The sequence below is a fragment of the Eriocheir sinensis genome, unplaced genomic scaffold (genome assembly GCF_024679095.1).
Source record: "Eriocheir sinensis breed Jianghai 21 unplaced genomic scaffold, ASM2467909v1 Scaffold1323, whole genome shotgun sequence".
NCBI classification, from domain to species: Eukaryota; Metazoa; Arthropoda; class Malacostraca; order Decapoda; family Varunidae; genus Eriocheir; species Eriocheir sinensis.
In genome coordinates, this window is record NW_026110655.1 from 1 (window position 1) to 12,923 (window position 12,923).

General features: G+C 43.2%; 1 protein-coding gene across 1 annotated transcript; it reads left to right on the forward strand.

The window, feature by feature from the left end:
* The first annotated feature begins 2,486 nt into the window (after positions 1-2,486).
* Positions 2,487-11,122, forward strand: LOC126989837 (protein Wnt-7b-like). Its single transcript, XM_050848459.1, has 8 exons — positions 2,487-2,536; positions 2,844-2,860; positions 4,370-4,654; positions 7,085-7,253; positions 7,551-7,650; positions 8,652-8,807; positions 10,474-10,687; positions 10,957-11,122. Exons 1-8 carry the CDS (start codon positions 2,487-2,489, stop codon positions 11,106-11,108), a joined length of 1,143 nt encoding a protein of 380 aa, XP_050704416.1. The 3' UTR covers positions 11,109-11,122.
* Positions 11,123-12,923: the final 1,801 nt, after the last annotated feature.

The following is a 12,923-nucleotide window of genomic DNA, read 5'->3' on the forward strand; positions in this document are numbered from 1 at the left end:
TAGTTTTATGCCAAAACATTGTTATTCTTAAGCATTGTTATACACCACTCAATTAAAAGTAGTATATTTGTGTGTGTGTGTGTGTGTGTGTGTGTGTGTGTGTGTGTGTGTGTGTGTGTGTGTGTGTGTGAACGTGTGAGGGTGTGTGTGTGTATGTGTGTGTAATAATAATAATAATAATAATAAACGGTTTATTAAATGATAGCAGCTGTAAAGCTGAAAATATACACGTTACAAATACACTTTTGAAATATATATAAAAAAAAGGGAAAATGTACAATATGAAAGGGATATGGGGGTCTGGGGTGGGGGGGGGGAGGTGAGGTGGTGGAATGCAGTGCGCTGGTGCGGTAGGAGGAGGAGGAGGAGGTGTGTGTGTGTGTGTGTGTGTGTGTGTGTGTGTGTGTGTGTGTGTGTGTGTGTGTTTTTCTTACTCACTGTCTGATCACGTGATGGACTCTTGAAGACCAATCGATACCCTCCCAGAGAGCTTTGATCTCATTTAACTGACCTTTGAGTATACGTGGGACCTCGCCTACCAGTCCCTTCATCTCCCTTCCTCCGGAGGGGACAGCAGCCAATCCTTGTCAGCAGAAGCAGCTTTCGACCTGAGAAAGGCTCGAACCTCGATATACTGTGATGGCAGACTGAGAATTTAACCACAACACCAAGGGAGCGTTTTTTTTTTTTTTTTTTTTTTGTGTGTGTGTGTGTGTGTGTGCGGGCTTATGCGTGCGTGCGTGCGTGTGGGTGTTATCATCATATCACAAGAGGTACGCGAGAGACCACTTAGCAGGTAACGCCTCTCGTCATAATTGCTTCGTTACCGTTATCAGCAGCAATTATGAGCTAATTACTCGTCGTCCAGCCCCGGCGTAGAGAGACCACCGCCTGTGCCCATGACCGACTGCGCCCCCGACAGGCCTACTGGAAACAATTTGTCCAGGTATTTGGTGGTCACAGCGGGGCGCCTCAGCGGTGAGATGTTATGGGCCTCGCCGCCCCTCCCTGGCACCCCAGCACATGTATGGGGCAGGTGACGCGCCGCCCCTGCCGCAGGAGTCCAGAAAATCAGTGCTCATTTTTTCGTACTGCGACCGCGTTTTATTTCAAGTATCATCTTCCTGACCAATTTGAAAGCCTCCCGACAATGCCAGGAGCTGTGTGCTTCCCGCCATATGGTGTTTAGTTGTCTGTACGTAGAAGTGACGATCTGATACGTATAGTCTGTCGCTACGCAGTGCTGGGGCGTCGTGTGCGTTCAGTGGAGTCTTGCAGTGGGATATGTTTACCAATTTGTACGCACCAGACCAGTTAGCTCTCATAAGAAAAGACACCACTGGAAAGTTGAAAATTTTAATTAAGTATAATTATGAAATAATATTAAAAGGAAATATGTAAACTTCATCAGGACTATATCAATGTTCCTATGCATTGGTTAAAATCACAACAGTAACATCGGTTTCTGGTATGACCTACGTGGAAGGAGGCGGACGATAATAAAGCGTATAGGTGGACAGCTGCCTCCACACCAAGGCTCCGTGGTTTGCGAGGCCCTTTTTTTCTGCCCAGGCGAAGCGATGATGGCTTGAAATAATGAACCGACGAGGTACTTCTGAGGATGGCTGTTCAGACAGCCCAGCAGACCAGCCAATTAATGTTCAAACGATGTGCAAGACGCTGACGAGTAACTGAATAAATGTTTTATTCATCAGTTGTTGAACTTCATTTAGTAGAAAAAAATATTGAAAAAGGAGAAGTTTGATTAATGGAAGTTGTAGCTTGAGGCAGCGGAGGGCGTCCGTACCCCTGGCTTCCTAGACGTGTGCCTACCTGGAAATGTACGGAAAACATTTTACCTGAGCATGCCTTTCCTGAAGCCCTAGCGTGGCATAACAAGGACTAGATTTCTTGGATAACAGTGGTTTCATTTTTTTTTTTTTTTTACGCGATCGCTACAGCTTCTCGACCATCATTCTCACTTCACCACCTTCCACCGATCCATCCATCCCTCCACCAACAACCTCCACCCTACGTTTATTTACATCTTCCACTATCAGTCTCTCCCTTCCTCCATCCCTTCACCAACGTCTACCCGTCCACAGCATCCACTTCCTCCCACTAATAACTTCCACCCATCGTCCACCCAAAGCTCCACCCTCCCTCCGACACCAACTCTCGCCCTGCCCCGCCGACCCCTCCCCCTCCCCCGAACCGCCCCCCCCTACGCCAGGCCATCCCGGGACGGAGAACAAACAAACGAGGCGCCCTGTGACTAGGATTGCCCAAAATAGGAAAAGAAATTCATTACAAATTCATGGAGGATCACGAGGAATGGGTTTTGTGGTAGTACATGATGATAGGATGCTCTCTCTCTCTCTTCTCTCTCTCTCTCGACAGTAAGTTACTAAGTTAAAGATACACTGATACTTTTATTCATTTAGTCTTAAGATGCACTGACGAGCTGACAATCTCCTATCCCTGCGATGCGCGGCTCACGTCACACCCGGGAAGCTGAAGACAACACCCAGCAAGAGTATTTACACTTCTCGTACATATCATTATGCTCTGAAGTTGATTTTCACCGCCGCGAGCACGTATTCCGGATTAATTCACACATCTCGGTACAGATCAGGCATAAATGGCTACATAGAAGTAAGGTATATTTGGGGACATCCGGTGTAGCTGAGCGGCCTCGGTATACATATCCGTCGCATTGGTCCTTGAGCCTGTAGTGGTTACGAACCCATCACCGCGGGACACGAGCCAGCGTGACATCCGAGGTATCTCAGTTTGGCTTCCCCAGGTTTCCCCAGGTGCCCATTTATCAACCATCCCGAAAGGTGGAATGAACAGCTGGGTGAGTTGCACGCCGGCCGGCCACGGCAGGATTCGAAACTTGATAATTCCTGTATCCTTTTTCCTGCATCTTAATCTTACCTGGAACTGTAAGTTATTTTGTTACTTTTTTGCAATCGTTGGGCTTTAAAGTCAAGATTCTGGCTATGCCGCAGGTTTCAATTCACCTTACTTTTCTTCGTAAACTCGACAGCAAATCACTTAAAAATAGAGCCATTTTAATAGGAAAACACTTTACAACACTGCCAAAAGTATGTCATTACTGGTGTCAAAAATATCAAGTGGCATAAACTACTGTTAAAGAAACGCGGAATGTAGATATCAGTTTCAAGGTTGGACAGGAAGTGTTTACAATCACTGGCGGTGAGCTGCCCTGCACGGCGACGAGTGACATCACGCGTACGAATTGGCTCACTGAAAATATCAAGGCTAGTTAGGAGGGACGCTGTTCAGTGAGCTAACAAGTGTGTCACACGAGGCACGTTCTGTGAGCATTCGGCTGGAATTAATTAAAACTACGTGAGAAATGAACTAGAAGGATTGTAAAGAGTGAGGGCTGACGCAGCGCATCCAAGGCGTCGCCCTACCACTCTGCTATACTTGATGGCGGCCATTTATTTATGGAAATAGTAAGTGATGTAATACAGTGTTTTCAGAAGCATTGTGATGACATTAATGTTAGGGAACAAAAGTATTGTAGGAACTCGGCCCCAGAAAGCAATACAAAACACGAGTACACCGCCGCTAGCAGACAGCTGAGGTGGCGCGTTTACACTTGACCGACTCCTCTGTTATGCTAATCGTGGCGGAGATTCCCTCCTCCCTCGGCGATACACGCAGGGATGGCGCAACACCCCCGGCAATCAAAGAGCTTCACGGCCGCTAAGTATAGGCCAAACTTCCCTGGTCATTAAGTCCAACCCTCCACTCGCCGGCAGCCTCGGGGCGGTCATCTGTCCGGCATCCTAATACCCATGATTGGGCACCGCAGCCTCTCCATGCGACCCCAGTGACCCTGGGCCACTCCGGGCCCTGGAGAGGAAAGACTGGCACACGTAGCTTTGTAGACCTTTAAAGCTGAGATATTTTTTTAAAGAAAACAATAGTGTTTACTATTTTTCTCGAGAAGCAGCACAAATAGTATGCAGTGTAGTCCATCCCTTACTTTTGAACTGGCTAAAGAATGAAACCGACTTAGTTATGCAACGTGCGTGTATGATGTATCCCTCAATCTTCGCCATAATGGTGAGTTGCTACGTGCTCGACGTCGATATTCCGAAACAGGCAATGTGGAGGTTGGGATGATGGTAGCAATGCGCCAGACGATGACGAGTAATGTCAGTGTCTGCATACTCGTTTTTGTCATGGGTGTATCGGGACGCAAGGCTGGTCTGGGGAAGTACATGGTAGCCCACACATGGTTTGAAAAGGTTCGGACAATGACATAGTGCGTAGAGTCGTGTGGCGTAAGTTCGTGTGTGGTGGCGCTTCACATCATGATGCATTGCAGGTCGTCCCAACACTAACGTATACTTAATCTGCCTCCCCCTCACCCCATCTTTCCTTTCCCCCAGGACGGTGTCGTCAGCGGGGGTCCTGGGCGCCCACCTGCTGTGCTCGCGGGTGCCCGGCCTCACGCCCCGCCAGAGCCGCATCTGTACGCGTGCCATGGTGGCCATCAGTGAAGGTGCGAGGGCGGGCCTGCGAGAGCGCCAGCGGCAGTTCCAGCATCATCGGTGGAACTGTTCCCTGGCGTCTACCAGCAGCAGCGCGTTCGGCCACATCGTTCTTGTGGGTCAGTTAATAATGGCTGGCGAGGTTTCATCCATGCTTTTCTAAACTACACATTTCAGACACTGATTGATATTATGCAGCTTGTATGGCACTTACTAACACAAAGATGGAAGCGAGCACCGTGACAGTAACACCCTCGTTCTCACTCGTCAGGATGTTACTTGTACTTCTGTCGCTCAGGATCATATGTAATAATCATAATATAAGAGTAAGGCGATATAGTCATTCATGTTTCTGGGCTTCTAAAACTCCAGATGAACCTCTTAAAGTAGCCCGAGCTGCACGTACTGCATTGCATCCCTGACCATTAAGCTGTCGTGGAGGGGAAGGTATATGTAGCCTTTCTCCGCACTTGAGCATGGGATTAACCCTTGCGACATATCAGCAAGCCATCCCCGCTCCCAGAGGCTCTCAGCGACCGTGTCCCCATTATTCTCCCGCCGCCGGGCAAGGGTGAGCACAGCGCCCCACAAGGGTTGCTTCGTCCCCTCAACACGTGCGCACCGTTCCTTTTCACGTCTCTTTCACTGCTCCCTGCCTGAGCCCCTGTTCCCCCTACTTATCTCCTTCTTTACCCTCAGCTCTATTTGTTTACGTAATAGCATGTAATCCTCGTTTTGTACCGATTGTCATTTTTGTTCTCTAAAACCCAATTCAAAGGTCCATTAGCCTGGTAAGATCCCCCCGGGACATGGTCAGCTTGCCATATTTCTTCACCGAACAACACTCTTCTCGTAAACCTTCCTACAAGATGAGCAGGTTTGTTATGAGTGTTTACCAACTACGTGTCCGTGTTCATATAACTTTCAACTTGCTCAAAACTCCTCTCGAAGATGATCTGCAGACCGATTTACTGCGTGACATGTTCACTATTCAGGGACTGGCCTGCACCCCCTCGTTGTGAAAGCGTTGTGGACAGTCAATGAAGAAAGTCTTTTGTGCCACCAGTCTTAACAATCAGTTACGGTACATTCTCCTGGATGATCATTTTCTAACGGAGGAATCTGGCACAAAAGCCACCAATGAGGCTCGCTGCCCGCGGACATTATCTTACAAAACCAAGGGGAGTGAGTTGAGCAGGGCAGGATGGGGCCCCGGACTGAGCCAGATCATTTGTCGCATCACGAAGCCTGTATGGCCGGGGACAAGAAAACACCCGCCCTGCCATCCGCCCGGTGGCGTAGTTTGTGCTGGGGGCGCAGCTCCTTTTTCAGTGGCAGATGCACATTAACTGAACACATTAATTATGAACGCTAAAGTTCATGTATATTTTCACATTATCAGACAACTTTTACAGCATTCGTAAGATGCAAAATATATAAATACTGGGTCTTTCTGAGTTCACTCTCGACATCCGCCAGCGCTGGCCACACCCATCTCTGAGGGGAGGGGAGGGAGCCAGTGTGTGGTCAGCATGGCCATCATTGCACCGAAAGTAAAATTTATTAGTAATAAATGTCATGCCTTGAAGGAGCTAGTTGGGTGAGCATCAAAAGTGGCCGCCCGTCAATCATGCTGTAGGCCGCCTCCTCCCCCTCCCCAGCAAGCCCAGTCACCCCCTTCCTGGCCGGCCTCAGCCCCACCAACCACGCGTCCCCTACAATTTTGTATATAAATCACTCGTAGCGCTGGTGCCAGAACCGGTTGGGTTTCTTTATCTGTGTGCCCGTTTTCTGGCGTTGTAACGGCCCATCAGCAAGTATCCGCATGAAATCTGTGACGAGAATACCTCACATGACTTCTGTGATTCTGCGACGCCATACATGCCTGACATAAAGTGCAGGCAGCAAACTGTGGGTCAGTATCGGCATATAATCCCGTGGAGACAAGACGTTAAACATAACGCCACAGAACTCTTCAGTGCTGCTGCTCCCGCCATCAGCCCTCGGGACATCACCATCGAGGGGCCGCCCGGTGATTATGACGAAAAAGGCAAACACACGCAGACAGGCCGCCCTTGAATGTGGCATTGCTGGGTTATTGCCGCACCGGTGGCCTGGGGCAGCAGTCCTTCACCCGCTTCTTCCGAACGCCGCATTACACGCAAAGAATGTCTTGGAATCAAATAATTGTCTTGATGTTAATTAGTTTTTTTCAGGAATTCATAAATAAGTAACAGCGAACATGATCTGATTTGTCGTAACTCAGTTGTGTTGGTCTACGCCCTACGGAAAAGAATATACAATGACTTCTTGTTGTGGTTACCTGGATGGCTGAAGGCTTCCTTGACATTTTTTTTCTCAACAAAGGAAAGTTCCTAGTGTATTAATCTCTTGTGAATTATGACAGCTATGCCTCTAAAAAACAAAAATATTAATGGATGTCAGGTTAGTTATTGACAAATAGGAACAGTTCAGTGCGGTGAGCGATGGTGCACCTCTGAAGGCCCTCACCTGTTCTCCCTCACCAATCCTCTCACTGGTATCCACAGGGAGCCGCGAGGCCGCCTACACGTACGCGGTGACCAGCGCGGGAGTCACCCACAGCGTCACGACCGCCTGCTCCCGTGGCAACATCTCCACCTTTGGCTGTGACGACCGCAGGCGAGGGCGGTACAGTTCTTCCGGGTGGAAATGGGGCGGCTGCAGCGCCGACATTAGGTGAGAGGTGCATGTTAAGAATGTCCTGTTTGAACTCTTCATTCTCCTGGACATATATATCACAGACTTACTGTCAATGCATGCCCCAATACAACATATATGAAAGATGATAAACGCGGGGCATTCAGAATGAAGCAAGCTTACGTGTGCATGTACACCAAACAGCGTACTTTCATACACAGGACACCCAAATACTGATATACCAACACTCACAATAATGAGACAGATTCAACAAGTTACGCACGCAGCCCCATACTCATCGGCCCCTTGTTCCTTCCTCCTCCCGGCCGCTTGCAGGTTCGGGGTCAGGTTCGCGAGGAAGTTCCTGGACGCCCGCGAGGTGGAGGGGGACGGCCGCGCCCTCATGAACCTGCACAACAACCGGGCGGGACGCAGGGTTAGTGTCCGGGGCGCCGCCTCCACAAGGCAGCGGCGGCTCCGTGCATGCTCACCAGAAACTGTTCTTGCTTAGAAAATTTGCATATTGTTGCCCTACTTGTCCCTGCTCCCACTATTCTCCAATTTTTTCCTTTGCACATGCGGCCGTTAGAAGTGTAATAATTGTTACTAAAGGTACTTTAGTTATCTCGCTTCTAGCACTATTTTCTTAATACTTTTCCTTCTGAGCATATTAATATTGCTGCTAAGAATAATATGCGCATCCGTGGAGCAGTGGTCAGCGCGCCTGGTTATGAATCCACGGGCCTGGATTCGAATCCCGGCCCGGGCAGTCGGCGTGCAGCTCACCCAGCTGTTCACCCTCCCTTCCGGGCTGGTCGATAAATTGGTACCTGGGGAAACCTGGGGAAGGTAAACTGTGGCAATCCCGGATATCACATTGGCCCGTGTCCCGGGGTATTGGGTTCTTACTTAACACAGACTCAAAAGGCCAAAGGTACAGAGATGAGCACCGCAGCACGCGCAGCTATAGCGTATGCACCCGCTTATGAATAGAACGATTGTATAGCTGCCTTTCATCCTGACGGCTGCTCTATCAGTATAACAAGAGTAGCAGAAGCAAGGACAGCAGCGACAGCAGAACCATCACCGCCATCACCACCACCACCAATAACAACACCTGCTAATAAAGATAATGATAATAATAATAACAGTAATAATAATAATAATAATAATAATAATAATAATAATAATAATAATAATAATAATAATAATAATAATAACACGTATTATTATTATTATTATTATTATTATTATTATTATTATTATTATTGTGTGTGTGCATATTATCATTTTTTCATTACTACAATCATCGCGAAATGGATAACACTTCCTTTTCTGTGGGGCGGTGGGGGAAGGGGGGAGTGCAGCTCCAGGGGTGCCAAGGGGGTGCCGTGTCCCCATGTTGGCGTGAAGCACTAACCCGCGTCTTGCCCCCAGGCGGTGCGGAGCGGGATGAGGACGGAGTGCAAGTGCCACGGCGTGTCGGGCTCCTGCACCGTCAAGACCTGCTGGAAGACCCTCCCGCCCTTCACCTTCATCGGGAAGCACCTCTTCCACAAGTACAGGAAGGCCAAGTCCGTCTCGGTGCATAAGGTATTCTCCACCCCCTTCCCCTTCCATTCACCTCCTCTCCCTCTTCATCTTCTCTTCATCCTCTTCTTCTTATCATTATCCTCCTCCTCCTCCTCCTCCTCCAGAAGTGCTTTAATCCTTCCCGTAAGCCACTCCTATGGCTGATGAATTGATTAAATCACTGAAAGCAGGCAGTCCCGCAATGAGTCATAGGCTTTCTGCTGCCTGCTCGTCCATGTTTCCATGTTTCCATGTCTCCTCTTCCTCCTCCTCCTCCTCCTCCTTCTCCTACTACTACTACTACTACTACTACTACTACTACTAGTAATAATAATAATAATAATAATAATAATAATAATAATAATAATAATAATAATAATAATAATATTAATAATAATAATAATAGTAATAATAATAATAATAATAATAATAATAATAATAATAATAATAATAATAATAATAATAATAATAATAATAATAATAATAATAATAATAATAATAATAATAATAATAATAATAATAGTAATAATAATAATAATAATAATAATAATAATAATAATAATAATAATAATAATAATAATAATAATAATAATAATAGTAATAATAATAATAGTAATAATAATAATAATAATAATAATAATAATAATAATAATAATAATAATAATAATAATAATAATAATAATAATAATAATAATAATAATAATAATAATAATAATAATAATAGTAATAATAATAATAATAATAATAATAATAATAATAATAATAATAATAATAATAATAATAATAATAATAATAATAATAATAATAATAATAATAATAATAATAATAATATTAATAATAATAATAATAATAATAATAATAATAATAATAATAATAATAATAATAATAATAATAATAATAATAATAATAATAATAATAATAATAATAATAGTAATAATAATAATAATAATAATAATAATAATAATAATAATAATAATAATAATAATAATAATAATAATAATAATAATAGTAATAATAATAATAATAATAATAATAATAATAATAATAATAATAATAATAATAATAATAATAATAATAATAATAATAATAATAATAATAATAATAATAATAATAATAATAATAATAATAATAATAATAATAATAATAATAATAATAATAATAATAATAATAATAATAATAATAATAATAATAATAATAATAATAGTAATAATAATAATATTAATAATAATAATAATAATAATAATAATAATAATAATAATAATAATAATAATAATAATAATAATAATAATAGTAATAATAATAATAATAATAATAATAATAATAATAATAATAATAATAATAATAATAATAATAATAATAATAATAATAATAGTAATAATAATAATAGTAATAATAATAATAATAATAATAATAATAATAATAATAATAATAATAATAATAATAATAATAATAATAATAATAATAATAATAATAATAATAATAATAATAATAATAATAATAATAATAATAATAATAATAATAATAATAATAATAATAATAATAATAATAATAATAATAATAATAATAATAATAATAATAATAATAATAATAATAATAATAATAATAATAATAATAATAATAATAATAATAATAACAATAATAATAATACATATAATACTCTCCCACCTACATACATTGATATTGCTAGCATTACAGGAAGCCACTTATGTCGCCAGTGGTGAGGTGGAACAGCAACGAAAGATCCACGCCTCACCTGCGTCTGGAGAGGGTCAGGAGAAGAGCTCGACGGCCCCGCAAGTTTCATCTCGTGTACTTGGAAAGGAGTCCCAACTACTGCCAGATGAATCCCGCGGTGGGTTCGCCGGGCACCGTGGGTCGCAAATGCAACAGAACTTCGTCAGGTAATATACTGCGACCTCAAAATTTACTTGCATTTTACAGTGTTTGTTTCTCCACACCTTTTAGCGTAATCATCAATGTTGTTGCTAGTTTCCTGCCGAACTTCTAGGGGCTGTATGCAATAAAATTCGACATAATGCGACTCAATAATTGTGACCCAGCAGAGCTTTTTTTATAAATTCCCAGCACAGTGCACCGTTAGAAAGTGATGGTTACAGAGTTAGAGTTACAGAGTATCGGTCAGACTTTCACTGCTCCTCTTCATCATCAGGGCCAGGTGGCTGTGACCTGCTGTGCTGCGGCCGCGGGTACAACACTCACCAGTACACACGCACATGGCACTGCAACTGCAAGTTTCACTGGTGTTGTTACGTGCAGTGCCACACCTGCATGGAGGACACCGAGGAGAACAACTGCAAGTGACCGTCCGTAGCGGTAGGCGGCGAGGCTGTGATCTCCGGCAGAGATTCTTCATTGAGGGCGCGAGGGACATAGTTTCGTTCAGCATCGACAAGGTTCTTCAGTGACTGCGACATCTCCTGAGCGGTGACGTCGTACAAACACTCTGTAATGGATGGCATTGCCTGAAACGCTGTGCTAGGTGGCCCGCGTGTTTACAACATGGACGCCACCACCAATGCTCTCTTCTCCCCTGATGCGCAGACACGAACAAAGGTGATAGGCTTTCTGCACCATCAGTGGGTGTCCAGCTAAGGATCCACACCAGCCAACCCTCAACAAGAACGACTGCCTTGTACCTCCCTATGTGATCTGCACGGGTCTGTGTTTTTGTCAGACGACATTAGGTGCTGGTGTCTCCTCTGACCCGGCAGCGAAGCATAAACCAACACACGCCCTCCATGTAGCGGCGGCCAACACAACGCTTACTCCTGAGGCAGCTGTTGACGGAACACCAGTTGCGAGTAGTCTGACTAACACTTTTACGAGCTATATAAACAATTTGGATATTCGTAATCAGTGATCTGTCTTGAGATTTATCAAGTGCTGTGAGAATATTTGCATATCAACGCTTTGCCATGACGGAGCCTAAACAGTCTCTGCACAAACTGCAAGGCAGAAAGAAGAGCTTTTACATATGTTTTTTACAATATTTACATGAAAATGTTATATCTAGATCTTTTATTAATACTCTCGTGATATCCCTTTGTGACTCCCTTGATAACGTCTTTTGCTGTCACCACGAGTGACCGCCGGTGGAGCGACATTTCTGACAGACCGACTAATATATTCTAAACACATCCCGACTTTAGAAACACATCTACTGCCCTGTGTGTGTGTGTGTGTGTGTGTGTGTGTGTGTGTGTGTGTGTGTGTGTGTGTGTGTGTGTGTGTCCGTCCGTCCGACTGCTGCAATATTTCCATGGTCCTCGTCATTTCAGGGATGAAGTGAGATCTTTGCTATATTTGGAATTTTATTATATGACAAATACATACATTCATCGTTTCGATATGTCATACAAAAGGCTGATATTCGGCAAACAACTGTATTTACACTTAGATGTGGCCTCATAATTGCGTCACAAACCACAGGTTGCAGCTTCACGGCATGACGGACGGGGCAACCAGTTTTCTACGACTGTTATTTTTCCTCTGGCGAGCTGAGATAATAGTCCGAGAGCTAGCTACGGGTGATTTTACCCCAACGAGCCCAGAAGATATAATGCTCTAACTTGGTTAAGTTTATCACCGACAATTGAAAAAGGTTTGTCAGCTGCTTCAACTCGGGTGGGTGTTGCCCCCAGGGGGTGCCAAAATACCCCTTTTTGAGGTTGATTTTACTTTTCAAACTATACACTTCAAACTTTGTATATAAAACTATGTATTTATTCTTAATAATATGGCGATATAACTCACAGAATATTTAAGGGGGATGAAGGGGTCAGCTGCCCTTAAAAAGACCCTAAAAGTGTTGGATTTTACCCCAAAAGCTACACGAATCATATTCACTCAGTATAATGATAAAATGCAGTAGATATGAATCTACTAATAACTGACACTATTTCTCGGTGGTAAAAGGGGGTCAGTTGCCCTCCAAATTTGGGTAAAAATGTCTTACCCCAAGAGCTACACGTACCAAAATGCAGTAGCACAGAGTTAATCTGTCCAAATTGATAATGAGACTAAAACTGACAACATTATCAGGTGGTAAGATGTGGTCAGCTGACCTCCAAATTTTGCCCATTTTGACCCCGTGAGGTAAAAAAAGACAACTATGAG

What these genes read in the sequence shown, in the direction of transcription:
- LOC126989837 (XM_050848459.1), top strand. Translation starts at nt 2,487, where the DNA reads ATGCGCGGCTCACGTCACACCCGGGAAGCTGAAGACAACACCCAGCAA. An exon ending in GGCTGCAGCGCCGACATTAG is followed by an intron (nt 7,254 to 7,550) that starts GTGAGAGGTGCA and finishes GGCCGCTTGCAG; the next exon opens with GTTCGGGGTCAGGTTCGCGA. An exon ending in AGTCCGTCTCGGTGCATAAG is followed by an intron (nt 8,808 to 10,473) that starts GTATTCTCCACC and finishes TGATATTGCTAG; the next exon opens with CATTACAGGAAGCCACTTAT.